General features: G+C 42.0%; 2 protein-coding genes and 1 long non-coding RNA gene across 8 annotated transcripts in view; 2 read left to right on the forward strand and 1 right to left on the reverse strand.

The window, feature by feature from the left end:
- The window catches only part of RNF145 (ring finger protein 145), a 52,495-nt gene extending 41,243 nt beyond the window's left edge, over positions 1-11,252 (reverse strand). Inside the window, exons 1-2 of one of the 3 annotated variants that reach the window (XM_037396676.1) lie at positions 8,503-11,252; positions 7,851-7,991 (exon numbers count right to left, since the gene is read on the reverse strand). Coding sequence is in view for 1 of the 3 variants with exons in the window: in XM_037396674.1 (XP_037252571.1) it covers positions 3,423-3,479 (57 nt within the window). In the remaining 2 variants the exon portion in view is untranslated. Of the gene's footprint in view, positions 1-3,422; positions 3,551-3,802; positions 4,035-7,850; positions 7,992-8,502 lie in introns of those variants that run through there. The other 2 variants (XM_037396675.1, XM_037396674.1) reach the window with 2 other exon arrangements.
- LOC119152043 lies at positions 4,083-7,843 on the forward strand. The gene is made up of 3 exons (XR_005105653.1): positions 4,083-4,487; positions 4,641-5,077; positions 6,929-7,843. It is a non-coding gene; the product is annotated as an uncharacterized LOC119152043 (long non-coding RNA).
- Positions 11,253-11,431: 179 nt separating the features above from the next.
- UBLCP1 (ubiquitin like domain containing CTD phosphatase 1) lies at positions 11,432-23,676 on the forward strand. 4 transcript variants are annotated; one of them, XM_037396677.1, is made up of 11 exons: positions 11,432-11,522; positions 14,080-14,273; positions 14,675-14,766; positions 15,179-15,264; positions 15,356-15,471; positions 16,577-16,675; positions 17,646-17,683; positions 19,876-19,974; positions 20,436-20,552; positions 21,905-22,032; positions 22,654-23,676. In XM_037396677.1, exons 2-11 carry the CDS (start codon positions 14,120-14,122, stop codon positions 22,679-22,681), a joined length of 957 nt encoding a protein of 318 aa, XP_037252574.1. In that variant the 5' UTR covers positions 11,432-11,522; positions 14,080-14,119; the 3' UTR covers positions 22,682-23,676. The 4 variants fall into 4 exon arrangements, with proteins under 4 accessions (XP_037252574.1, XP_037252576.1, XP_037252575.1 ...); XM_037396679.1 differs by having other exon boundaries at positions 11,460-11,522; positions 14,083-14,273; XM_037396678.1 differs by having other exon boundaries at positions 11,517-11,631.
- Positions 23,677-26,756: the final 3,080 nt, after the last annotated feature.

A 26,756-nucleotide genomic window follows, 5' to 3' on the forward strand; every position in this document is an offset into this window, starting at 1 on the left:
CAGCGAAGGTTAATCACTTCAAACAAATGCCTAACATACTTTGCAAAAAACAAGTTTTACTGCAAAACAAATTAGGTCAACCTCTTAACCGTTCATAGGGACTTAAGTGAACATGCATTCACATTAAAGGCATATTAAAAATTGACAAAAACTAGAGACAGTTCAGAAGGGGAAAAAAATCTACATTTCCAACTGTCATTAGTTCTAGCAAGTTTTATATGAAGGAAAAGAAAATCAGTTAAAGAAATGAGGATACGTATTGCAGAGCTGTGAAGTTAAAAGTTTTCTTTAAAGATTTATTTCTGGAGCACATTGGTAATACTATGAGCAGTTCTAGTATGCTCTCAATTATACAGCAAGTGCATTATTTATAGGCAGCTTGTAAAACATCCTAGGCCTTTTATTCTTCAAAATGAGCAGGCAAGACCAGGGAACTGAACGAGGGACTAACACAGGTTAACAAAGGCTAACAAATCCACCAGGTATGCAGCAATATTCTTCCTGTGGATTCGATCAGTTCAAATCTGGTCACACTAAGAGGGGCCACTTGTTTTTTAGATCACAGATTTGCTGAGTTCAGTTAGGCACCTGAAAGACAAGAATCTAATTCATTAAAATAAAAATATAAATAATAATATTTTAAAGTAAAATCTTCAGGAAAAAAACCCAGACTGAATCAACAAAATGAACTGCTCTAAGGTCCTTTTTGACTCTACTGTTTCTTGCCAGTCCAAGGTTTGTTTTATTAACTAGTTATTCAGCTTTTTTTTTTTTTTTTTTTTGCCATCACAGCCATGTTTGCAAGCCTACACCTACAAGCCTGCCTAACCACATTTGTATCAGCACATTCTGAGAAAATCTGGGCAGCAATCCCAAAGTGCCTCTGCAGAGGATAGAATACCCAGAGGACCTGCACGCAGCGCATTAATGACAGCCCGAGATGATGCAGTCTGTGACAACCCACCTCAGAGAGCTGCATCACAGGAAGACCAGCCACGCAAATAAAGCTAGTATACCCCATCAACTTCACAAAAAAACCTGCAAACCAAATGCGTTACCAGGATGAAATATATTTCATCCTCCACAGTTGCTCATTTAGTTTTTAGCCATTTCAGATAAAGACACAGCCAACGCTTGGAACCTGCAATGCCAGTAACTAGTTACCTGACTGGTAAGAAGTTAAAATATGACTTTCAGGACTTCTCTAGGTCAATACTGATAAGGTTTCTATTGTTGCTGCCTTAGCTATTTGAGTCACATAAATAAAGAGCATCAGCTTTCAGGCCTGTGAAATAGGCAGCTTAGCTTCCTGCAGTACCAGACTCACACAACAGAAAGATCAAACAAATTGTGAAAATGCTTAGAAAATTCCCTTTTAAAACCCATTCAAACTCAAGACATGCAACTAAAATTTTTTGCCAGAAAAACTCCGTAAGTTGAAGTACCCACTTCTGAATGTTCCTTTCAAGCACTGAACTAATAAAAAAGCAGCAGGGCTCCTCTAAAATGAAAGGAAATGTTATAAAAGTAAAGGCAGGGAAAAATGGCAAAAAGTCTGAATCATATTGAAATCACTAAACATGAACATGCACTTAAAAAGCTAAATGATGGTGAACTGTCCACTCTATGACCACATGAAACATTACTCTCTGAATCCATTTTTAGCTCCAAATGTAAGTCACCACACAAATTACAAAGAATTCCACAGTACTGAAAGAGAGGCTATCTGCATGACTTCGAAGAGGAAACAAACTCAAGTTTAGCAAACAGCTTAGAGGATGTTTTTGCGAGTGCAACATGAAACACTAAGCAGGCTTATACAGTTTTCCACAACACACCCATTTGTTCACATTTTATTGCCATGATGTGCCTTTCTGCATCTGCACCACGGACTCCAGCTGCTGAACCAGAGTGAGAGACTAATCTCTTTCCATCATATCCAAAGGAAGGAATTCCCCACTACTGCTCGCAACCTATGTTGCTCAGTTCGTATGTCCATCAGAATTACGTTGCTGTAACACCAGTAGCTTCTTACTGGACTCGACATAAACAAGGTGAATCCTGTGTGGACAAGCAGCTGCTTTACATTGCTCTCTAAGATTTTTGACATAATGGTGGTCAAAGGCAACTATTTCCTAATGCTATTCAATTTAGGTGTTAATTAAATCCTATCACATCAATCCTATGACATTATGGCTCAAAAAAAGAGCAGCTGATTACCATAGTTAGTAAAACTAACAGAAACAAAAAGATACAGTTTCTCATGCGCAGGCAGCTTGTTATTTAAGATAACTGGCAAAAATAAGCCAAGGTTACAGATAAACCAAAGTTACAGGGTGCAATAGCTTAATGGCTCTTACTTTAAAAAAATATTTTTTCCAACATTTAAATCTATCTCCATTAACCTACAAAAGTGATCAAAGAGAATAATTAAAAATTATTCCCTTCCTTCCCTCCCAAGTCTGATCTCTAAGGGGTTTTCTGTGTGTGTAATGCACCCCAACACAAATATAATTAGAAGTACCCAAGTCCCAAGCCCACAAAACAAGTTAACATAAACTCTTGTACTAAAAATGGCAGAAGAAACAAGTACGGCAACATCTACAAACTTAAAAAGTATTATGAATGAGATCAAAAATGGCTAATATTTATGAGTCAAAGACGTTACAGAAAGTTCCTTTTTCATTGGTAAACGGAAGGCACTTTTTGCCTGTAATGTCTACCAATACTTACGTGCATTAAACAAAAAAAAATTACATTTTTTACTTTATACCCCCAATCACATTCTTTATGCAGCAGGCCCCTCCTCTACACCCCCAAAAAGGTAGCACAACCAAAAAAAGAATCCCTCTAAGAGCGGCCATCTGCCACAAGTACACTTAGCGCACAGAACTACTCTCGGATCACAGAAAAAACTGGAAATTCTCATCACAAACCTTATTTTAAAAGGCTACAGAAGGTCTCCAAAAAAAACCGACTGACAAAAATAGGAAAGAGAGAAAAAGCCCTGTTCTTCACTCTACGGAGAGGCTGCTTCTTACATAAGCATTACCATATGCTTTGGGGCCCGACTCCAGCAGGGAATGACCGGGCACCCCCCCTCCTCCCCCCGGCCCGAATCCCGGCCACGCCACCGCTGGGCTCCCCCGGGCAGGTGGGCAGCCCCCGGCCCCCGCCGGGCGCCTAGCGGGGTCTCCACGCCCGGCTCCCGCAGCCGGGAGGTACAGGCAGACCCCAGGGAGGGAGGGGGGCACCGCGACCTCCACGGCGAAGCCAGCACCTCGGTCGGGACTGCAACACCGAGCAGCTCAGCCCCGGGCTCCAGCCAGGCTCCGCCGCCGGGCCGGGCACCGAACGCCTGCACACGAACGCCTGCATGAGGCGTGCGAAGTCCACAACCCCCCCGATCCCCCCGCACGCACACTCGCCAACCGGCGACCGATTGCCCGCCGGCCGCCTGCTACGCCGAAGTCCCGCATTCATCCCCGGCGCTGCAGAAAGTCCCTCGCATCCCGCCCCGGGCCCCGCGCCGCTCCGCCGCCTCTGAACTCCAGTAACCCCGGCACGGCTCGCCGCAAGCCAGCGCGGCGGGGGGAGGGGGGCGCTGCGCACAGGGAAGGTCGGGGCAGCCCCGCCACACACGGACACAGACACGCGTGCGAGCGGCCGGGGGCGCGGAGGGGCGGCCCAGGCCATGCGCCCCCGCGGGAAGGGGGGCGGGGGGGGCGCCTCAGGCCCCTGCGACGCGCTGAGGGGCGGGGGAGGGGCACTCGCGTGTCTGAGGCGGCGGGTGGGGAATCACCTGGGCCCGCGGGGTCGCCGCCTCCTCCTCCGCCTCCTCCTCCTCTTTGCTCCCGCTCCCCCGGCGCGCGGGGGGGCTCCGCGCTTCACAGCGACGGCGACGGCTGGGTGCCCGGCGGCAGAGCGGCTCCTCGAGGCACCATGGCCGCGCCGCGCCGCCTCAGGGCGCCGGCTCCCCGCGGCCCCGCTGACGGGCGGCCATGGCCCCGCTGCCTGCGCGCGCGCGCCGCCCCGCTCCGCGCATGCGCCGGCCCCGCCCACCCGCGGCCCCGCCCCGCCCACCCGCGGTGGGGCCGCGCAGCGCACGAGGGGCAGCGCCCCCGCGTAGCGGCTCCTACGCTCCCGCGCTGCGCTCCGCCGCGGATGTGGGGGGGTCCCGGGCAGGCGTGCAGACGACGCGGTTTGAGGGGGAAGCACAGGGTCCGAGCGCAAAGCGCCTTCCCGGGAGCAGGAATTCGGCTGGGGAGGATGCGCGCCCGTTGCGCGCCGCGCATAGAGCGCCCTGCCGGCCCGCGGGGATCGGTGCGGAGCGCTGGCGCAGCTCGGCCGCAGCCGCTCCCCCTTCCTCCGCGCCACAGGCAGAGGTTTGGGTTTAAATTCCAATGGAGAGCAGGGAGTTCGCTCCGGTTTGGTCCTGGGGCCGCCCGGGACGGGAGCGACTCGTCGGGCAGCTGCGAGTCTGACGGGTGAGTCACGGAAGCCGGTCAGCGACACCTGAGGTAGCGTCTGGGCAGATGTTTAAAAGGCAGCTCTGCTCTTTTAATCCTATTCTTTACTAGCCTTCTGGAACGGAAAATGCTATATTAATTTCAAATACTAACGCTGACTCTGTTTTCCAGTGGTGTACCGCAGAATCTACAGTCACCTTTGTTGGGAGATCAACCAGAAAAACACCCGATTTCTTGTTCTTCCACGCTGCCATTTTTCAGCCGGTGACCTGTGGCAGGGCAGCTCCCTCACAGCAGAGCACCCTCATGCCTCAGAGCCCTTGCATGGAAAGTCTCGCTAATATTTACTCATTCTGAAGAGGTTGCACGGCCAGGCCCTAGCATGCAAGTGCCAAGGAAAAAATTGTGACCCAAGAGAAGTAATGTTTTTTACTTTAATATTTGGGAAACCACGTTGTCTGGGACAGGAAAAAAAGTTTGCTGCAAAGAGGAATAAGGGAATACACTGAACTGGAAAATCCTGTAGTTCGCAAGGGCTGGGCTAGCCAACCTAATGATTGCTTTTTTCCTTCCATCTCTAATGAGAACTGGAGCATTCACAGATGCAGGTATTAACAATGTGTAGCCTCAACACAATGTCTTTAACTCTATGAAGCAGATAGTAAAATAAGGGGTTTGGGTGTCTGTCCACATTCTGCTTTGCAAAATTACCCTTGTCATGAGTACCCAAAGGTTTTCAAAACACAGAAGAAAAAGGTAGTTTGAACAAGTCTGTGTTAAATTTTATCAAAACCGTGGTAGGGCTCTGCACTGCTCTATACTCAGATGGTTGTATTTGGTGTTAACACTGAACCTGTCTTTTCCCAAACTCTGGTCAGCCCAGAACGCAGCAGAAAGGAGACCAAATGGCACAAGTGACGCAGGTCTCCCAGACAAAAGCCTTTGCTCAGGCACCATAAAGGAGCTCAGCTTATCAACAGAAATTTTCACAAGCTTCAGATTTTAATGCTATTTAAAAATAACAGGCATTTTAATTGTAAAGCTTTTAGCTTAAAACTGTCGATTTGTGCTAGGATTCCTGAACTCAGAAATTCTTCTCCTTAGAACAAATAAATACATGCATGTTTGGCCAAACTAAGGACATGCAAGTTGGGTGTCAGTCTCTTCTCCCAAGTTACAAGTGACAGGGCAAAAGGACACGGCCTCACGTTGCGCCAGGGTGCTTTAGGTTGTATATTAGAAAAAAATTCTTCACTAAGAGTTGTCAAGGAGTGGCACAGGCTGCCCAGGGAAGTGGTGGAGTCACCGCCCCTGGAGGTATTTAAAATACTTGTGGACATGACACTTAAGAGACATGGTTTAGTGGTGGACTTGGCAATGCTGGGTTAACGGTTGGACTCTATGATCTTAAAGGTCTTTTTCAACCTAAACAATTCTATGTGATTATTATTCATAAGCACTTTGTGCTCTGCTCAGGCTTGTTAAGGTTTATAGAGACCCCTCTGCACAGGGCTTCTCTGATCCACCAAGTTCCTCTCCTCAGCAGTTAGTTTCCTCCTTTGTCACTTAATAGGTCCCTGCATGACAAATGCTTGCAGCTCTTGTTTTATGCATCTTTTTATTAAACATGCTACTATCACTTAATTCTTTTGCTGCATATGGGGTAAACACACTGCTCCAAACCCTGGACTCCTGCAGGGAACATAGGAAAACAATGGCTTCACCAGTCTCCAGCCACCCCATCGTTCTGCCTGGCTCAGCTGACTCACTACTGCATCACTGTGTGATAATCCCTGCCAGTACCCCACTTCTTATCACAATGAGTATGAACCAGCTGTCATATAAGGCATAAGAATTTCAGCTTCATTTCTAGGGCCTGCTTGTCTTCTCATGCCGTACATGGAAAAAAAAAATCATGACTCACTTCTTTTCTGTTCTGTGTGGGCTTGGTTCAATGCTGACTGAGGTCAGGGGCAATGGTGCAGGACCTCTTAAGTCCTACTGCCTGTCTTCAGTGCTGCTTCTGAGAAAAAAAGACAGCAAGCAGCAAAGAGACACTACTATATATTCACAACTGTAGACAGGAAGAGGTATTTATAGGAGATGGAGTGGAAATTATTTTATTATTTTAGAATAATTGTATCACAGAAGTGTTGCAGCAAATCACAGACGTTCTCGCTTCAGTGTGCAAGCAAACGATAGCAACTGAACCCCACCTTTCTTTCATTTCATCATCTCTGAGCATTTAATTCTGAAAATGTGTTACTTCACAGAAGCCCAGGTTTTCTAATGCGCAGATGAGGTATGTGGCGTTACCACTGTCTTGTCAGGCATGTCTTTTTGAAAGCACCTCAACTTTCTGCTTCATTTCTCTGGAATTTTAAAAGCCCTTCCTGCATTTGACACTGGGTGGCTAAGAATGCTGAATTCAATGATTGTTTATCTCTCATTATTAACAGAGGCGTTTGGATTCCAAACTTTCAGTGATCAGCAATTGAGGACTGAAGGGGACCACTATAGTGACATCTCATTAAAACTTTCAAAAGACCTTCTCAGAGTTCACATAATGCAGAAGCTTGATTCGTCCATGCGGATGGACAAATGCCAGCATCCCAAACTGCTTGCAAAGAAAATCCCTCTTAAGAATTCTCAAGAGCAGCAAAATACACTGCATGCCTAAGGTGGTCAATAACACAAGCAGTTTTATTTGAAGCTTTTTACAAGCCATTGTTTCAAAAAAATATTCATACGTACATATATAAAAGCAATGTCTTAACAAATAGGTTATATTGCATAAAGTCAGACAAAAGTTAAATAATGCAAAAATTAGGATTGCCTGTGAAACCTGATTTGATGCCTCATGTGTATACCTTATAATGCTGATGGCAGCCAACCCCAAAGCTTTTATGTTCTCACAATTTTATCCTGTTCACTAAATGAAGGAACAAATAAACTTTAACTCCTGCAGAAACACATACCCGAACAGAGGAATTTGGAGCATTACTAGATCCCACAATAGCAACAGAGCCAGTGCATCTCTTTCTCTGGTTTACCTACTCTTACTGCATAGCCCCATCTCAGGAATTCCCCTGCTTTTCCCTGCCTGTGACCCTATTTTCTAAATTTCTCCCCATCACTTAGCTTCTCATCAACCCTCATTTTTCCTTTCATTCTTACTGCTTTTCAGAGCTCTTTCTAGCAAGTCAGATAGTCCCAGTTTCTCAATTTCATATTTATTTTCACTCTCTTCAGGAAACCACTTCTACAGTATCTCTGATAATTACCCATCTCATATGACTACATATATTTTTTTACCACTTTCATAACACTGGAGAGTATAGACTCTAAACAAACAGACAGCTGCTGCGACTGACAACTTACCTAAAGGAAAGCCATAGCAATCTCTGTGTTGAGAAGCTAGAGAGCTGGCTGGTGATGTAAGGAAAGTGATGAATCAGGTTTTGTTCAGCAAACAAAAGCATCACAGTTCTCTCCCGAGATCACTTGCCAGTGGGGCATAATCTAGAATACAAAGAATCGAAGTAAATAAAATAAAAATAATTGGGCTGAATAGTGGCAGAAGAATAACAGTTGCATTCAGAAAGTGGAAAATCATACGGTACACTGGTACAAGCCTCTACTATTTATAGCATCTCGCGGTGCCAACATTAATTAAATAATCCTGAAAAAATCCTGTAAAGAAACTATATAAATATTATTCTAACCTCCACTTTACTGATAAGGAAGCTTAGACAGAGACTTACTGTATCAGTGATAACCTGGAAATGTGTTTCATTTCAAACTTGAGACATTCCACGTCTCCAGCTGAGCTGCCAGCTACTAAAGCACACCACATTATTGAACGTTGGAAATTTAGCTCTCGGTGTTTCACCAGCATCACACAGTGACTTGGAATCAGAGCTTGCATTCAAATGCTACATTGCTAAGGCACAGCGGTGGCAGCGTCCAGTAAACCATGCTGCCCATTGGATTAGATTGAAGTGGTCATGAACAGCAGAAGGCTTGCACACACCTCTGCATTGGGCTGGAACCACTTGGATGGCACAGACTTGAAGAGTTTGACATTCTCAGGCATCACTGCTTTTACCGCCTGCTTAGAACAAATTATAAAACAGAGAAAAGGGACTGGGAAGAAGTTAATAAATAAGAAACTGTTGTAGGAAATGGTATAAAGAGTCAAGAGGGGAAACCAAAAAGTATAACAAAGATTAGGAATAAAATACACTAGTACCAAGCTGTATTTTAAGCATCCTTCTGTTCCTAGTGGAGAATATGGGCTCTGCTCTAGATTAATTCCTAACATGGGTTCAGTTTAAAAGTGGGGTTGAGAGGCTAGTGCATGTTCAAATGAGTTTTCTAAACGAAAAAGCAATTTGAAAAAAGTTGCAAAACCTTGAAATCTGGTATGTTTGCCCATTCATAGTCTGCATCCCATTAACATCTGAACTAACACTCCACCATTAAAGTCACTGAATATAACAAACATTTAGCATCTTTCAGCCTTGCAATGTCATTACCTTTTGCTTTTGAACTCCTCAGATCACATACAGATGTGATCTAATCTTTCTCTTTAATTCTCAAAGCAACCTTTTGAGCTTTCCACGGAGTTTTCAGCTTTAAATGATGATTTTAGAGGATTCTTACCTAGCATCCCCCAGAGCTGCTAGTGGGAATTTTGCTCTCTTATAATGCAGCTTGAACAGCAATTTAGGAGATGAGTTCCTAGGCTTCAGTAGTTACGCACAAGAACATATTCCTCAAAACGCTCAGAGAAATGCTTGCTGTGAACATGAGGTACTGGAAGAGAGCCAGCAGGCATCAATTTGCCACACAGTCACTTTTTTTATTTCACCCTGGGGTATCCCAGGATGTAGTGCACATCAAGGTGAAAGGGAACACGCATTTGCCTTGAAATTTCCCCACTGCTTTTCCTTCCTCCTTACGCTGCTAGTTTACCACAGGGTAAACCCAGAGAGCACCACCACAAAACAAACTCCTCAGTACAAAGAAAAGTCTATACCCTTTGTGCTCTGAATTGTAATCACATGGTCTTAGTCAAATTACTTGACCACTTTGCACTTATTGATGTTAGGATTGAGCACCACCATGCGTTTTCACAGCTAAGTAAAAGGATATATTTATCTGTGCCACATGAATCTTGTCAGGATCAGAGCACTTTTCAAGTGTCTAGCACAAGGATGTCCTAGTCATAGCTCAGGATACTAAAACTCCAGTATCGTAACAGAAATGAAATATGCATAAATAATTACACTTTTTCATATTATTCCTGAAACAGATAAAAACCCCAAACCCCTCCTGCCTCCTTTTCAAGAGAGCTTTTTAAAAGCCTGCCAGAAAATAAAAAGTATTTTTAAAAGATTACAAATAGAGAGGCAATCACACTATGTATCATTTTCATAGTCTGAATTTTTAGACAGGCCTGGAGGGTGCATGATTTTATGATAGGGTGTGACTTTAATTACTAGTTGCCTCTTTGGAAGCTTTCCAGCAGTACTATAATGTGCTGCCTCTGTGCAGAGGACAACTGTGTGTCATTAAAGCAAAAAAAGCAAACCCTTGGTGACTGGGATACATACATAGTGACAGGCTTTATGTGGATTTATGTGCAGTCAGAAGCTAAACTCAACATGAAGTCACTACAGTAGTCTGCCATTTGTACCATTCTTATGGAAACCAAAGTGCTTTTATGCCAAAACCTGAATACATATCCATGCAGGAAATATATTAAATTCAGAACCACTCAGGAAAGCAAGCAGGCTTCTAAGCAGCTTTAATTTATACTGTACTTCCTCAGTGAGATTTAGTTACAGTAGGAATGGCTCCTAAAAGTTACAGCAGCCATTCCATAGAAACTTCTACTTGGTGCATGGCTGCTTACTTCTCTTTTGTTCCCTTCCCTGTTTGCCACCAAATGAAAAAAAAAACAAAACCCAAAACTAAAACCAACAACAACAAAAAAACCCCAAAAAAACACCCACAAAAAAAAGTTATCTAACCTCTCTAGAGAGCAAGATCTAATACGGAGGAGGACTTAAACTTTCACTTCATCCCTCAAATTTAACACCATCTCCACTAATGCCAAGTGGGACTGCAGCCTGTATCCTCTCCACTTGATTTCACATATGTAAGAAACCAGACTTTACCAGACATACTTTTTCTCCCTTTCAGTATTTCTGCAAAGCAGAATACCAGAGCACAAAAGGCCATCTTTGTGCGAAGTAAGCTTTTTCTCCTGCACCTGTTGTCCATGCACAAGACCACTGCAGATGAAGCCCATTCCCAAGAATCCCAACATTAGCTGAGGACTGAACCTTGATGCAAGACACAAAACTCTTAATACATCTGAAAAGCCTCAGCTTCGACGCTAAGGCAGCTCTGGATCAGGATCCCTGGGTACAGAGCAATCCCGTTTCAGAGTCAGTAATGAAAAACAGACGCTGGTGACAACAGCTGCACATGGAAGTCGCCTCTACCGGCCCCCGTGGGCCCCAGCCCCACAGCGGCGATGAGGGGAGCGGGGCCCAGCGGGGCCATGACCGCCTGTATTTCCCCTCGCAAACCCGCAATTTCCTACGTGAGCCCGCCCCGGAGCTCTCCTCAGGCGGGCAGGCGAGGAACGCTGCTCTGCTCGTTAAAGAAGGTCTGGCCTCTCCCTCGCCTCACGGTCCGCCCAGTACGAGAACTGGAGGATCCCCCCGCCCTCCCACCACCGCCCGCTCAGCGGTGACCGGGAGCACCGGTGTCCGCACCGGCGGCTCCCGCGGCGGGCCACCCCCGCCCCGCTCGGGGATGACCGTCCCGGCACGCAGCCACCGCCCGGCCGACAGCCTGAACGGGCCCCGCCGGCCATTGCCATGGCGGCGCTGCCCGCCTCGAGCGGGAAACCCGCGCACTTCCGGGCTGTTGCGAGGGCCGCGCGCTGCCTCCCACCCCCACCCCCCTGCTTCCGGTGGGCGCCAGTTCCGCTTCCGGTGCGGCGGATCCCGGGACGGTGCCGGTTCCGTTGCCAGGGTGAGGGGCCGCACCGCGCTGCCGAGAGGCGGGGGGCGGATCGGCGGCGCCACTGTGACCCGGTGGGCTGCGGGGGGCGCCGCCGTGCCGCCGATCGCCGGGCAGCCCGGTGGGTCTGCGCCCGGGCGCGGCGGAGGCCGGGCTTTACCGGGCCAGGGGGAGGCAGGGCCGATCGCGGCGGGGACTGAGGGCGGGCGCTTAATTCGGCCGGGTCGGTGCCGCCGTAACGTCTGCGGGATGGGAGCGGCTCCACGGGGCCGGGACCGGCAGCAGCGTGCGGGCTATCCCCGCTCGCCCGGCCCCGTGCCGCTGGGGCAGCCCCGGCGGGAGGGTGGGCGAAAGCGGCCGGGGCTGCCGGGCCTTGGCAGCGGCGGCGGCGGAAGCGGAGCGGCTGCTGGTTTGAACCCCCGGCCCTCGCGTGATGCGGTGTGTAGGGAGCGCTGCGGGCCCGCCCCGTGGCACTGCACTTGCCGTGTTCTGGGGGTTCGTGTTTATGTTGTACGTTGCTTAGTGGAACTGCGAGCTGGTGGGGTGTCTGTCTGCCACATCTTCCGAGAAAAGCAGGGTAACCCAACAGTTTAACTGCAACAACAAAACTTGAACGCTTTCTCTGACCCAGTGACCTCCCAATCCGTAGACTCTTGGTGGTCCAAGGGGCTTGTAAAGGCCCTGAAGATGTAATTAGCCAAAGCAAACTTCATTTCAGCAAGCTTCGGTTTTGCACGGCATCCAGCCACAGTGATGGAAACTTTGAAAATCCCTGTGCCCCTAATCTGTTTTCCTGTAATCATTGATTCTGATGTCCACACTCAATCCCCTTAGTGTTTTGGCATTGAGTAAAAGTGTCTTATTTCTGCTTGGCATTTCTCATAACATTCATCTTGACTCTTAACTCAGTAAGGACAGACAGTTGGTCAAGCGCTCAGCTTTGGAGGGATGATCTTCTTGGTTTAGCACTGGACAGAGGCTTGAGAAGTTTTCTTCAAGTTCTTGCCCAATGCATTTTCTTGTAGAATGATTTGAGGTGTATGGTACAGGTGAGAAAACAGAAAAAAATCTCTTCTTTCTGGAAACTTAGTGTAAGGATTATGGATAGGGATAATTTACAATAATGACTCTATGTATCAACATTGTTTGACACTATGCAGCTTTAACCTCGGTGGAATTTCTTAGTGCTCCAAAGACCCTTCCTTTTTCATGAGTCTCTTTCACAGGATAATACCAAGTCCCAATCTGATTGGGGGAGGCCGGGGGGGGGGCAATATAATTTTTCCTTGTTACCAGTTTTCCTCTTCAGTTTGTTTTCAGGGCTCTTAGAGAGAGGACTGTGGAAGTGTCGCTTGTAGGTCTGAGCAAGCAGGTTGTTATCTGGCTCTCTATTTCTCATCTGCTCTGAGCTTGATGGATATGCCTGAGCAATTACTTATTCGTTCCTAACAGGCTATACTGTATAAACGAGAAGTATTTTGTCTGAGAGCAGGTAACCTCTGAGAACACAATGCTAGAGAGGAAAAGGAACCAGATTTTTGGATTCTGAGATTTTTCAGAATTGCCAGACCTGTGTTTCTTCTTGTAATGCATTTCTTGAGGGTTGATAGCCTCAGTTTTTTCCGCAGGTCTGCTTTCTCTTTGTTTTGAATATCCATCTTTTGAAGACAGTCTCACCATTAGTGGTGCAGAGGCCTTCTCTGCATCTCCTGACAATCTGTAACAACCTTTCATACCTTTCTAGTTTCTAAGCTTTAACAGAAAAACACCTGTTCTTCTTCCTTCCACATCAAGCTAAAAATCTTGATTTTCTGCCATGTTTAATGTAGGACTAAACTGTTAAATACAATTTGTATAAGCAATGCTGTGTAAATTTATTAAAGATAGTATAATTATGGTTGTTTTGTCATCACTGCAATGAAAGTACAGTTCTTACAGTGTAATTGCATTGTGTAGGTGTATATTTAGGCTTTGTTTTCAAACTCATACTTTGATATTGCTACAGTGAGACATGACCTGGGGTGTGTATTACTGCAGGTGTTGCACAGTGAAAGTGAATAGAGAAATCCGATCCTAAAAATGAACTGTTGGGTTCAGAACTATTTTTACGGTTTTCTATATTTTAGGTATTTCGTATTTGCTCTTTTGTTACATATGTAAAGATATCCATGGCAGGTTTGGTTGCATAATTATTGCAGAGGACATTTCTGAGCTTTGAAATGACTTTTACGATACTGCAGTACTCTGCTTGGGTGCTGGTTGTGCAGTGAACAGGCTGTACCTGCACAGAACGCACAGCAGATGAGCATATGCTGGAGCAAACGGTGAATGTGACATTGCTAAATACACTGAAGTAGAACTCGGAGTCTCAATTTTAGTGCTGTTCTTTCTCCCTTATTTTCAACATTTTATTAACGCACTTATCATCTGCTTATGCAAAGCAAACAGCTCTTTGATATACAATATAATAAAAAATCAAAAAGACTTTAAATATACTGTATGGTTTGTCTTCTAAAAAGAGCAATTCTCCTATTTCTTCCTTACATATCATTGTATTTTCCTCCTGCAGCAGATTTTTCAGAGAACAATACTGAACATATGCTTCAAGGATGTCTCTCTCTCTCATAATAAAATGGGGTGGACAGGAGTATACGATAACCTCACTATCAGAAGAAGACACGGTGTTGGATCTGAAGCAGTCTCTTAAAGGCCTTACTGGAGTGTTACCAGAGCGTCAAAAACTACTTGGACTTAAAATGAAGGGTAATTATTCATATTTGCTATTTGTTGTGGATATGCTCGAGATGTTTAAGGACAAACATCCTCTAAACCTAGCCAGGATGTGTATACTAACAGGGAATCTAGCTTTGGAATGAACAGGAACATAGAAATTTTATGTCATTGGATATTGTCTATTATTGAGACATCTATCTGGTCATTTTTTAATGGATGTCATGGAACTGCAGCCAATGTATGTTAAAAAACATTAAATTCCTGCTAGCCAGATAATGTATCTGTACATGGGTGAGGGCGATAATACAGCTTGGGGTATTCTGATGTTTGACAGGTAGCTTATTTCAATTAAACATTAAATATATTGACATATTTCTAAAACCTCTCTACCCTAGTAAAACAAAAATAAAAATTATCTGCTTGCATTATAGGCAAACCTGCAGATGATGATGTTAAGCTTGGAGCTCTCAAGTTGAAACCAAATACTAAAATCATGATGATGGGCACTCGTGAAGAGAGTTTGGTAAATCTTTTACTTTTTTATTAGCTTAAACAGGAAAAAATGCTTGTGTCTCCAAATTTTTATTTTAAATTTTGAATATTCCAGTAATCATTTGAAAAATGGTAGTACAGTAGATTTCTGTTGGTGTTTATTTTTGTATGTAAAGTAAGCTTTTTTGCAGAACTCTGATAGCAGTGTATTCATTAAACTCCTGTATTGTTCTGGACTTGAAGTCCAAATCTATTAGCAGGATATTCACTGGCTTCTCAAATCTGAACTATCATCAGTATGCTTTAAAATTCTTTGCGCTAGTAAAGCGAAATCATTTTGGTTAAATAGTATTTTTGTCCTGTACTGTGCAGTAACAGAAACTTGTTACCCATTGTTATTTTCCTTCAGTGATCCTAGTTATCTTTTATTATCATTCCTCTAGGAAGATGTCCTTGGGCCACCGCCTGACAATGATGATGTTGTCAATGACTTTGATATTGAAGAGGAAGTTGTGGAAGTAGAAAATAGGTTAGGAGTTTTAACTGTTAAAAACCACTCCTGTTATGGAATGTACAGTATACCTTTTAATTAATTGTAACTTTTTGCACTGTTACATTAGGGAGGAAAATCTACTAAAAATTTCCCGCAGAGTTAAAGAATACAAAGTGGAAATTCTGAATCCTCCTAGAGAAGGAAAAAAGCTGCTGGTGCTAGATGTTGATTATACACTATTTGGTGAGATTTTATGCAACTTGTGTTTTTCATTTCTTTAAGACATCAGTTTATTTGCCAGTTCACGTTTCTTGACTTTTGCGTTACAAATCTATTTCAGTATGTCTTGTACTTTGGTATGTCTTGTACTGTATAACTTCTGCTTTGTAATATTTTAGGGTCTTCTGTTCATATTTTTAAAAGCACTGGCCTTTTTCAGTGTTGCATATTGTAGATTTTAGTGCAGCAACTATTTACTTTCTGCAAAAAGACATAAAAAAGTAGCAATTTCATATTCTACCCAGATAATTTTTCTCTTGACCAACTTGTATCTTGGGCATCACAGACAGTAGCAGGGCAAGATATTGTAAAATAACGATCTCAGTCTGTACTGACTGACTACACTTTTGGGGGCCGTGGGAGAATAGCTTTAAATTTTATTTCCAGATCATTACTAAACATGCACAAAAACATGTTTTACTTGAAAATTCTGTCAGACAGGTTTTTTTGGAAGTCAGAATTTTCCTTCTGACTTAGTATTCTGGGATGTAGGTGTGTCAAGGCAGCTTGACTATAAGCAATAAATAATGGCTTGCCTTATCATATTTCCTTAGCTTTTTTTTTTTTATGAGATTTGTTTACAATCTGAGATTTAAATTCAACCTATTACCAAGTTTAAAAATTTTAGAGGTCTTCTGTGAGCAGAATTTGACAGCAGTTTTCTAATTGGAACTGGCAACATTTGCATGTCCGAAACGAGCTGGATATATGTTCACAAAATTAACTGTACTAGGTTTGAAGGAATCTTTTCCATATCTGGACTGTTACAGATTTGTGATATGCACAGATGAACTATTTGGCCTGACTCTTCAAAGATACTCAGGCCCACAGATCTCTGATTTAATTATTAGCTAAGCCCTCAAATACCTGTAAGGATCAACAAATAAATACCCCCTCTGCTGCGTTTTTTCACCTTCAAAATGGGAATGGTAGTTTGCTATGAATTCATTCATGATTTTGAAGTGCCCTCGTGAAACTCTTCAGGTCTCTGGATAGATAGGACAGTCTAACTAAACTTCAATATCTTCAACTTTAATAATGAATTGCTTATCTCTTATATTCTTTTTAGACCACAGATCTTGTGCTGAAACTGGAGTAGAACTGATGAGGCCATACCTTCATGAATTCCTGACATCTGCATATGAGGATTATGATATTGTAATTTGGTGTAAGTTTTATATTCAATACCTAAGACTTTACTGTAAATTGTCATTCAGAGCAGAGACTCCAGGTGGGAGATTTTGATATTGCTTTTCAGTGTGAATCACAAGATCTAAAACAATACACGAATGCTTAGCTGTAATACCTTCAACAAGAATGTTCACACAGCTATCAGAGCTATTTTAGAAGAATAGTAATTCTTATGTGAAAAAACACCACATATTGCTTACATGAATGGATCTAGTCACAGTAGAAAGCTCAACATCACTTTACTGAGTGTTACTTTGTGTAAACAAGTACTTGAAGTAACAGAATTGTATAATCAACATTCAGACACTGATGGCTATCTTTACAAATAATCCCAATCCAGACAATAAGTAGTGAACTGCCACATGAACCAAACTCTCCTGTCTACAGGGATGGTTGGTCATTTGCCGTTTCACTTCCTGTCCAGCAGCTGGAGAACAGACTTCAGCCAGTGCAGGGTGTAAACCATATTAAAATCATAGTACAAAATTTAGGTTTTGTAGCCTGGAACAATGCTTCCACATATTCTTAGATCAGTGGGCAATGCTGACACTTTGTCCTTTCCAGGCCTTATGTATTCTTGTCATTGCTTCCAGGAGAAAATCCTGCACAGGCAACACTGTTCCTCAAACCAGGTGTAGCCCACTTACGGTCCTGCAGACTGTAGTTCAGTAACAACTGATCTAGAAAATGGTTTAAACACATCCAGTACTTTGTCTAGTTTTTCATTTGAAAAGTAAGCCTTTCCAAATAAAAATAAACTTCCATGAAGGATCACTGTCTTCAAGGCAGTGAACTAGAAAAGCTGTAAGAAGGATGGATCTTTCTGAAATACATTTTTTGTAAAAATTTGGTATGTTAAGTGAACAGTTCCTTGGCTTGTTTCTCTTTTGCCTGTCAATGACTTATTTTGATAAAGTATTCTTTCTGTTTTCTCCTCTTTATTTCAGCTGCTACTAATATGAAGTGGATTGAAGCTAAAATGAAAGTAAGTTTTTCTGAAAACGTGTAATTTGTTTCTAGTCTGGCTAGCTATTCAGTACTTGGATTCATGCTTAGTGTTATAGAGCAGGCTAACAACTGGGGAAGTTGTACAAGTCAAAACCTGAGGTTTTAAAATCTTCATAGTAATTTTAAATTATCTTTGTCCCAAAACTGGATTAAATCTAATTTTAGAATTCCATACAAACTATCAGCAGTAAGTGCTAAATTTAGTTACTAAACACAAGTCAGTACCTGCTGAAACTTAGATTAGTCATGCAGCCTTCGCAGCTGCATTCGTCTTACCTCTAATTATAGAGTTCTAGTCTTTCAGTGTAATATCATTTTTTTTAAAGAAGAGGACAGATGTTGCATGCTGGAGTAGGTTATCAAGAGGAAACTCTTTTCATATTTATCTTGTACCTCTTGCAGCTGTGTGGTTCTGTTGCTTCCTCTGCATTATTAAACATCCGTAAGAGCTCGTCTTTCAATCCTAGTTTCTTCTGCATGTGAATCAGGCAACTAGCCAGTTTTGCACAGCTGACCTAGTGGTAAACATATTTGCAGTCAGGCTTAGCTGTAAATCTAATGAGCTTACTAAGAATTACTGTATGTTTTCTTGGTGGATTGGGATTTTTCATGCTTATAAATCATACTTGTTTCCATTTCAGGGAAAACTTTTCCAAATTTAAGCTTTTGTGTCTCCACTTTTTGTGATAGACTAACCATTTCAGGTTTTAACAGAGCAAAGCACATTTGCCAGTGTTCTCTTCCTCAAAATAATGAATTGCTACAATTTTTCTAGCCAAAAAATGCCTCAGAGTGATCTCAGAAATGAGAACCTTTAACCAGAACTAAGAAGTTGAGTTAGTGCAAGTAAAATCAGTGTTGAGCCTTACAAACATGGTACTTGTGGCATTGTTACGTCTCTGTTTATGTTGTGTCCGTCAGTGTAGTGCTAAGACTCAATCTTGTGGAAAACCATTGTTCAAAACTGGGCTGCTCCCCCTGTGCTAGTCGCCTTTCTAAATTTCTAGGTCACTTTTCCAGCCCTTTCACATGTTACTGAGTCACAACCTTTCTATGCCTACTCCTGGATCTTGATCAGCTGAGATTCCTACCACTAGATGCCAACTGCTGTTTCTCCTTGAACTGATAGCACCAGGGGTGCTTACCTCTAAAGGTCGCACTTTTTGTCAGGGAACAAAATGTTCTTGGCATTTAAGCTTTTGTTTTAAACTACAAAGGAGGAACAGCATTAAAGAGAAGGGAATATCAGATAACAGAGTTTGATCTCTCATTTACCATCTATTTATGCCTGGAATTAAAATGGTCTAGAACAGCTAGTTTTTTTAGTTCACACTTTTCATTTGCAAGATTCACTTTTTCAAGTAAAAGCAAATCAGTTAAGTGTGGCTGGCTATTTCCAAGAGAGCTGTTGCAGCGGATATTTTCTGCTTTGCTTATTACTGCTGTTGAATGCACCAGAAACTGTCAGCAGTATCTATGTTTTAACATGTCAGCAGATTTTACTATCACTTCTCAGCTTTAGAAAGGATTTGAAATGGAAATTATGCTCTCTCATCTAGTCAAAGTTTTTTATTTCTAAAAAGGATGTTTTCCTTAGAGTCTTTATTTCAGGAGTTACCAGATCTTTAAAGTGAAAACTGACGGATCTCTGACTAACATTGGCTGTCTTGGACATGGGTAGGAGGAAACGAGAACAATGAACTGTTACTGCCTTTGGGCTGTGACTTGTTGCAACGTACTAGAAGAAACAAATAGCAGACAGTACACAGTTGCTATCCTTGCTATAAATATTGAGTAAAATTGCAGCATGTAAAACTTGTGAAAGATTATGCATGGAGGTATGGGCAAGACCTATGTATTTTGCCTTTTCCGCAAAGTTGCTTTGATTTTATGCTGACATCAGTTGTTAAGTTTCTGATAGTAAACACTGCAAAAATTAATTCCTATCAGCTGTTTTGTTCTTGGTAGAATGGTGTCCTTTTTTGATTCTCGTTACGTAAAAAAAATTTTAACAACACCCCCCCCCCCCCGATACCTATTTTTAGTGTGTCTCTGGTAATCCTCAGCAGCTCACCCTTTGACAAACAATGTATTATAATTGTGGTTCAATAAAACCAGCAGTAAAACTGTCATAATTAGAAGCTTTAGTAATAAATCTTTGTGCTGCAGGAGCTTGGAGTGAGTACCAATGCAAACTACAAGATAACTTTCATGCTGGACAGTGCTGCCATGATAACAGTGCACACTCCTAGAAGAGGACTAATAGATGTAAGTACCTGTTTTTTCTTGATCTTTTTCTACATGCAACTGACATGTTATCATACCCCTTTGAAATATTCAACAATAAAGTTGTGCTGACGTTTTCATGCAAGAAAATTGTAAGGTCTTGGAAGCATAGATTTGTGGGTTTTGTTACTGAAATTCTCTATTAATGTTTTACTTTGAGTAGTACATTTGGATGACGCTGCTTTCTAATCAAATAATAGATAACTGTTGCAAGAAAATCTAGTGCCAACAGAAAGGTTTTCTTGGGGGGGGATGGAGTGTATTTAGTGTGTTCTACTGTTTCACATCTCTTCCCTTGCTAAAGCCCAACTACCTGCTAATTTTTTAGCAACAGAATACAAGTATCCATTCAAGTTTGGACTCAAGTTCCTATAGACTTGTATTTTCATCTCCTGCATATGATCTGATTTACCTCAGGTGCCTTGTATGTGTTATCTTTGCAGGTGAAGCCTCTTGGTGTTATCTGGGGAAAATTTTCAGAATATTACAGCAAAAAAAATACTATTATGTTTGATGATATTGGCCGAAACTTCCTAATGAATCCACAAAATGGACTCAAGGTAATTTAAACTGGAATTTGTTTATTACTACATTTTTCTTATACCTCAAGTAGTACTTTCTCATACTACTCTGCTGTATCATAAAGAAAGGTTATTCCTAACTAGCAAAGATGCATATTTTATGGTATTTTTTTATTTAATTTGCCTTTTGTCTAGACTGTTATCTCCCCAATAGTAGTATTAAATAAGCTTTGTTTCACTATTAAGTGAGCTTTTAAGAGATTACCAAAATCAATGAAATTATGTTGTCTGCTTAAATTATACCTGTGCGCCATAATCAAGCTGGGCATTGCTGACAGGCACCACTGAAATATGTGATGTTCAATCTCAAGAGCAGTTCTATTCTGAAAATAAATCAAACCACAAGTGTTTGTACTTCATGGTAGTATGCCAATATAATAGCAAGCATTCTGTTCTGGGAAATAATACCTCAAGCCATTTTGATTGCAGAAGAGCAAATAATTCATTTTATAAAATTGTCAACCAGTCCTGGTTCTGAACAAGAACGCAACTTAGATTTCTACTTATATATGATGGTACAGTGGTATGGTACTAAAAGAACGCTCATTCATTTCTTAAAAAAGAAAATGTTTTCATACGCAGAAATCCAATATGATATTTCTTTGAAAGTATCCATGGTGTGAAGAGGATAGCAATTGATGAGATCTAGCAAGATATTAATTGGAACTGTACAGTGTTAGGGGAATCAAGACTAGCAAAGATCTTGCTGGGAGAAGATTAACCAGGGAGCTGCCCCTAACTCAGATTTGAAAGATGTTTGTCAAAATGTTAACAACAGTAGACAAGAACATTGAATCACTAAAAAAATGCACAGGTATAATGTATTCCAAGCTTAAAGCAGTTGTCAGATAAGCTTTTTTTTTCTGACATCTCTTTTAATAGAAGCTATGATTGTAGTCAAATGCTTTTTGTTGAAAGAAAAAAAAAAGATTTTCTGGTTCCAGTGACCCCAGACGACTCAAGGCAAAGCTGAAAACCCCTCTCCAGCAAAAATGTCTATGAAATCATATCAGGAAATGTGGCAGTCTATTCCAGATAATTTTATCATTCTGTCTGACTGGGAGGGGAAGTCTTGAAGCAGTGCAAGATAAAACAAATTTCTTCCTGCTGGACAGGCAAGGCAAAAACCCTACAGTCCAGTTTGTATGAATAATAAGACAAATTGGATGTGGCCACTAATGGAAAAGGGTTTTCTTCCTCTTACCTAAGAGAAGTTGTAACTTGGCATAGTACTGAAAATATATTTTAATTAGGTGGTAAATGGTAGAAAATTGAAAGCATTTTTCTAACTTTGAGCAAATGATTATACCCAGTTTATTTATTTTGTGTAGATAAGGCCTTTTATGAAAGCACATTTAAATCGGGATAAAGACAAGGAACTTCTAAAGCTCACTCAGTACCTCAAAGAAATAGCAAAATTAGATGACTTTTTGGAGCTGAACCACAAACATTGGGAAAGGTAAGAAAAAAAGCCAAAATTCTTTCTTCCTTCTGTCCCTGACCCCACTGTGTTTTGCTTGAGGTTGTTTGTACAAAGTCCGGAAACAACTGAGCTGATGAACTTTGACATCACTTACAGTTTTGAAGGTCCTTTATTTTGAGCAGAATTCTAATGTGGCTATACTGTTTGGGCTGGCTCCCTACAATGGTAAGATTTTGGCACCAAGGACTGTTTTTCCATACTTCTCCAGTGTTCAGGAATGCTGGTCGTTTTCAATGAGGCAGTTATGCTTCCCAAAGGGAAAAGCATTTTTTAAGGAACCTGGTCCCTGGAAATCTGTCTTTCCACCCCTACAAAGTTAGGCTGTCAGGTCAGATCTCAGGTCCTTTGTTACAAGGCAACTTTTCTGGTGGTTACTTCAGAGGTTCGGCGTGTTACAGTGTGATTCTCGGGTGCTGTGCAAGTTGTGTGGCATTACAGTATTCGTCAGCTCTGAAACAGAAGTCACTGTGTTATGAACAAGAGTTTTCCAGATGCTTAGGGTACCAGTCAGCATCCTGATTCTTGCTAGATAATGATTAGCTGAAGCTGATTTATTTGTCCCTGCCTCTTATTTTGTCAAAAACTTTTTTCTTTCAGGTATCTTTCAAAGAAGCAAGGACAATAACGCTAATAAAATTGTGTGGCACTGAATTGAAGGGAACATAACTAAGATCATTGGACTTTTCCTTGCTTTTACGCTAGACTATAATAGTGCTGGACACTGGATCCAATGCCAGAATGACTGCTATACTTGGTCTTCCAATTGGTTGGTTGTGGGTATTTTTATTTAAAAGATCACAGCAATAAGCTCAAAGTGGGAGAAACAAGTCAGTTACTTTTTCTTGCATTCTGTTCTGGTGTTACTACTTATAATACTTTCCTCTCCTTTGCTGCCGAAGTACAACCATAACCATTAAAGACCAAAACCATTCTGAAACTAGAAAAAAAAATTTAGACCAAAAAAGCTGAGTAAGGAGCCAACCTTGGCAGTGTATGAATTGTATAAGCCCTCTATTCCCTCCATCTTTAGAGACAGTCTCCCTCTCCCGTTCCAGTATTTAAGTCTATAAATTACAAGTTGTCTAAGTTTGGTATGTATTAGTATGTCAGTGTTTCTCTGTGCAAGACAGTGAGATGGGAAAGTACCACCTCTGTGGCCAATTTACCCCAGTGTGTGAATTGTACTATAAAGCAGTGTTTACTGGAAAACAAAAGGTTGAAGTTTGAGGGAGAGAAACCCACTCTTATTTGGTAAGTGAAAAGCAGTCTGCCTGAAAAATTATCATACGTCAGATAAAGGGTTTAAACCTCAGATGGGAAAGTCACATTCCTAACAAAGCATGAACAAAACCCTTGTTCTCTTCTAGCTAAATCTTGTCGAAGTGCAAACACTGTGTTTAAATACAATATTCAGCCATACTGTTCTTAAAACATCATTTACTTGCGCTGCTTATGCCTGCACTATAGAAGTGTGATGTGACTGCTGTTTGGCATTACCAACAGTTGTGCATTATGCAGTTCATGTATTTGAAAGAAGACTGACCCTTTCAAATAAAAATGGTATATATTGTTCTTAAGGAACTATAGCAGTTGTGTAAATAATAAATACCTTTTTCATAATTTGTGTTGTATGTTGTCTTGAGTATCTAGTTTGCATAATAGAAAAGCCATTGATGGTCTTAATTTTGGGGGGTTTGGGGTGTTTCTTTGGATTCCAGGGACACTGATTTTCCATCACTAGTTAAGTAAGAGACTGGTATGCGCTGCTACAGATTAGGGCAGTGGTGTCGAATAGTGAAACGCCTAGCTGCCCGGGAAAGGAACCTTGACAGCAAATGTCAGAATGTCAGGACAGCAGATGCAAATGAGCTGTTAAGATGAGCACGCTAGGCTCCGGCTCAGTGACCTGTCACAAAATATACAGTTTCTTACCCGCTGCTCTTTGTGGCTTAGTGCCAACCCAAGCTGTGATTTAAACTAGTAAACCAGAAACCTGATGCATAAAAATCTTTGTTTTAGATAAGTATGGAGGGTGAATTTCTGAAGTTGTGTCTCTTAGAACTAATTCCTGAACTAGAAGGCTGACTCACTCATGTACGTACGGCGCAGATGTAGTCCCTGAGGTCAGAACCGTGATCTGTTGCCTAGAAAGGCTGCAGCAGCATAGATATTGGGATATAGGACTGGTACGCTGTGTACTAGGATACTTTTCAATTTAAACAATTGAAAGAAGTCAAGGTATAGCACTTGAATCGCCTATAGTTTGTTGTGCTAGCCAGATAGAGAAAACCGATCCAAGGGAATGTATTTAAACATGCGCCTATCTTTTTGCTCAATGTTGGCATACAAACAGAAGCTTTCTAGTGAATGAGCAATATGCCTGCCTTTTGCTTTATAGAAGGAACATTTAAAAAGAAAAATCTTGATTTTTTATTTTTTTGGTCTCAGTGGCACTGGGATTCCATCCCAGAATTTCAGAATATTTACTGATCTGTAGTAGATGTGCACTCCCCTTTCTAGTATGTTGCCATGGTTTGCTATGGAGGCAAAGTCCCTGGCCAGATGCTAAAGGGAATAGGCTAGGAAGGTCTAGTATCGATAACAGAAGAATTGCAGGTTCTGAGGAAGATGAGAGCGGGTCACTCAGCAGCCAAGCCTGCGTGCTTCCCCTTTAACCACTGCTGGGTGAAACTTTGGCCAAAACAGCACAGCTCTCATGTTTGTACTACATGGCTCCTCTGGGCTATGTATACAATATTATTCTGTGCCAAATTACCAGGATTTAGTATAACTGTAAGAGTAAGTGGCTACTTTTCTGCTTAGCCCCAAAATAATGCTCTTGAGTTCAGAGGAAAACACCTCTCCTGATTTTGCATTTCTCCTTTTTAATAGAGAAGGCAGTTTTGACCTACTTGTATTTCCAAAGTGTAGTTGATCCTTAGGAATAACGATCATCAGCAAAGTTTAAAGCCTTGCTCCCTGTTAACATTTAGTTTCCTTTTAGATTGTATTAAGGCCCCTGAAAAGTATTTGATCAATAGCTTCACAATCTCTGTTAGAAGAAATAGGTTTAAAGCACTATCAAAGAGAGGGAGCATGTGGCTTAATTACAGAGCTCGATTTACTGTTCTGCAAAAATCTGGAAAAGCATTAAATGGAGTCTGAAATGTCCCAAATATTTTCATGTGTCAGAGACTGTACTGGGCTCCCAGTACATGTCAAACATTTTGTATGTTGTTCTGTCTGATTGTTCATACCAAAAGAGACAGTCCATTTTAAAATGAAGTTATTTCTGTAAGCTCTGGATATCTGACAACTCTAATGCCTCACTGTGGCATGAATGCTCATCACTGGAGGTACACGGAGTGACAGCTGAAGCCAAGAGCTGAACTGCAAATTCAGCTCCACAAATCCTGCTGCATGACTGCGAAATCTACAGCTAGTTGCCAATTTTTATTCCTGACTTGACATTCAACTGACAGCAAGTGGATGCCAAAGGGTTTAAGACAATTTTCCACTCTGTCTATTCCGAATATATTTAAGACTGATGTGAGAAGTGCTGAACACTTCCTACCAATACGATGAAGCCTAGGTAGAAACTGTTTCAGAGGGTAAAGCAAAGCACACAGTTCTCTTAATTCGTTAAAGCTGCTTAAAACAAGAAATGCTGGATGAAGAAGTGTCAGAGGGCAGAATCCTCTGATGTTTCACTATTGACACTGCAGCAGTTATAGCTGGTGCTGGCTGGTGTTAGCGTGGGCGACCACAAGCAGTAAGGTGCTGATGAAGTGCTTTGTCTGGGAGACTGATGGAGAAAGATTTCAGTGAAAAGGAAATACTGAAGGAGAGAATAACAGGACTAGAAGAGAAAAATACCGATTTATCCTGGAGAAGGCAAGGTACATCTTTCAAGTGTTATGAGTTTCTCGTGTAAGTAAGATTAACAATATCTTGTGACAGCCGTAAGTTACCAGAGTACTGTACTGCCATCTGTGCTTTGAAAGGGCTTTCCACTAATAAGGACATGTTTTAGGTGTACAAGGCTCGAAGATTCAAGGTCTGGAAGAACTGCCCCATGGCGAGAGATAAAAAATTTGTTTGGTGTTTCCTATAGAATAGTGAAATGTGGCTGTGATGGCTTACAGTGCTCAGTTTGCCTCTCCTTGCTTTATCTGCTGGACCACACTACTTTAGACCTTTATTTCCCAGCCCAGCTGTATTAGCCCCCATTATCTTTTTGATCCCTGATAATCACACGAGGCTTCAACCCCACCATTCATACATCAGCCTTTTTCTGGCTGTTTTATAACAGAGGATTTAAAAATTATTTCTATACTGATGAGCATTCTCATACATCCCTGCTTTTCATTATTTATGCTTATTTATGAAAGTTTTCTCATCTCTGGAGATACTTTGATGCTGCTTTGATACTGTGAGCACTTGGATGCTCATTTAGTTCTCAGGAGTCTGTGCAGAGCCTGGCATGTCTCCTTGCCACACACAGACACACACAATGCCATGCCATTAATTTCCGTGTCTCTCCTAGCAAATAGTTTTCCCACCAATTCATTTTCAGTTAAGAAATAATGGGTACAAGTCAAAGGGAGCTTGTTCTTGAATTGCATAATGCTCTTAGCCCTCTGGGTGTGGTGGGCACAGCAGAGGGAAGCGCATCATTAACACTGGATTGAAAATTCTTT

This window comes from Falco rusticolus, chromosome 8 (genome assembly GCF_015220075.1).
Source record: "Falco rusticolus isolate bFalRus1 chromosome 8, bFalRus1.pri, whole genome shotgun sequence".
Lineage (NCBI taxonomy): Eukaryota > Metazoa > Chordata > Aves > Falconiformes > Falconidae > Falco > Falco rusticolus.

Excerpts from the sequence above, each read along its gene's own strand:
- UBLCP1 (XM_037396677.1), top strand. The coding sequence starts at position 14,120 with ATGTCTCTCTCTCTCATAATAAAATGGGGTGGACAGGAGTATACGATA. Across the intron at positions 14,767-15,178 it reads GCACTCGTGAAGAGAGTTTG|GAAGATGTCCTTGGGCCACC; the intron begins GTAAATCTTTTA and ends TCATTCCTCTAG. Across the intron at positions 22,033-22,653 it reads AACCACAAACATTGGGAAAG|GTATCTTTCAAAGAAGCAAG; the intron begins GTAAGAAAAAAA and ends TTTTTCTTTCAG.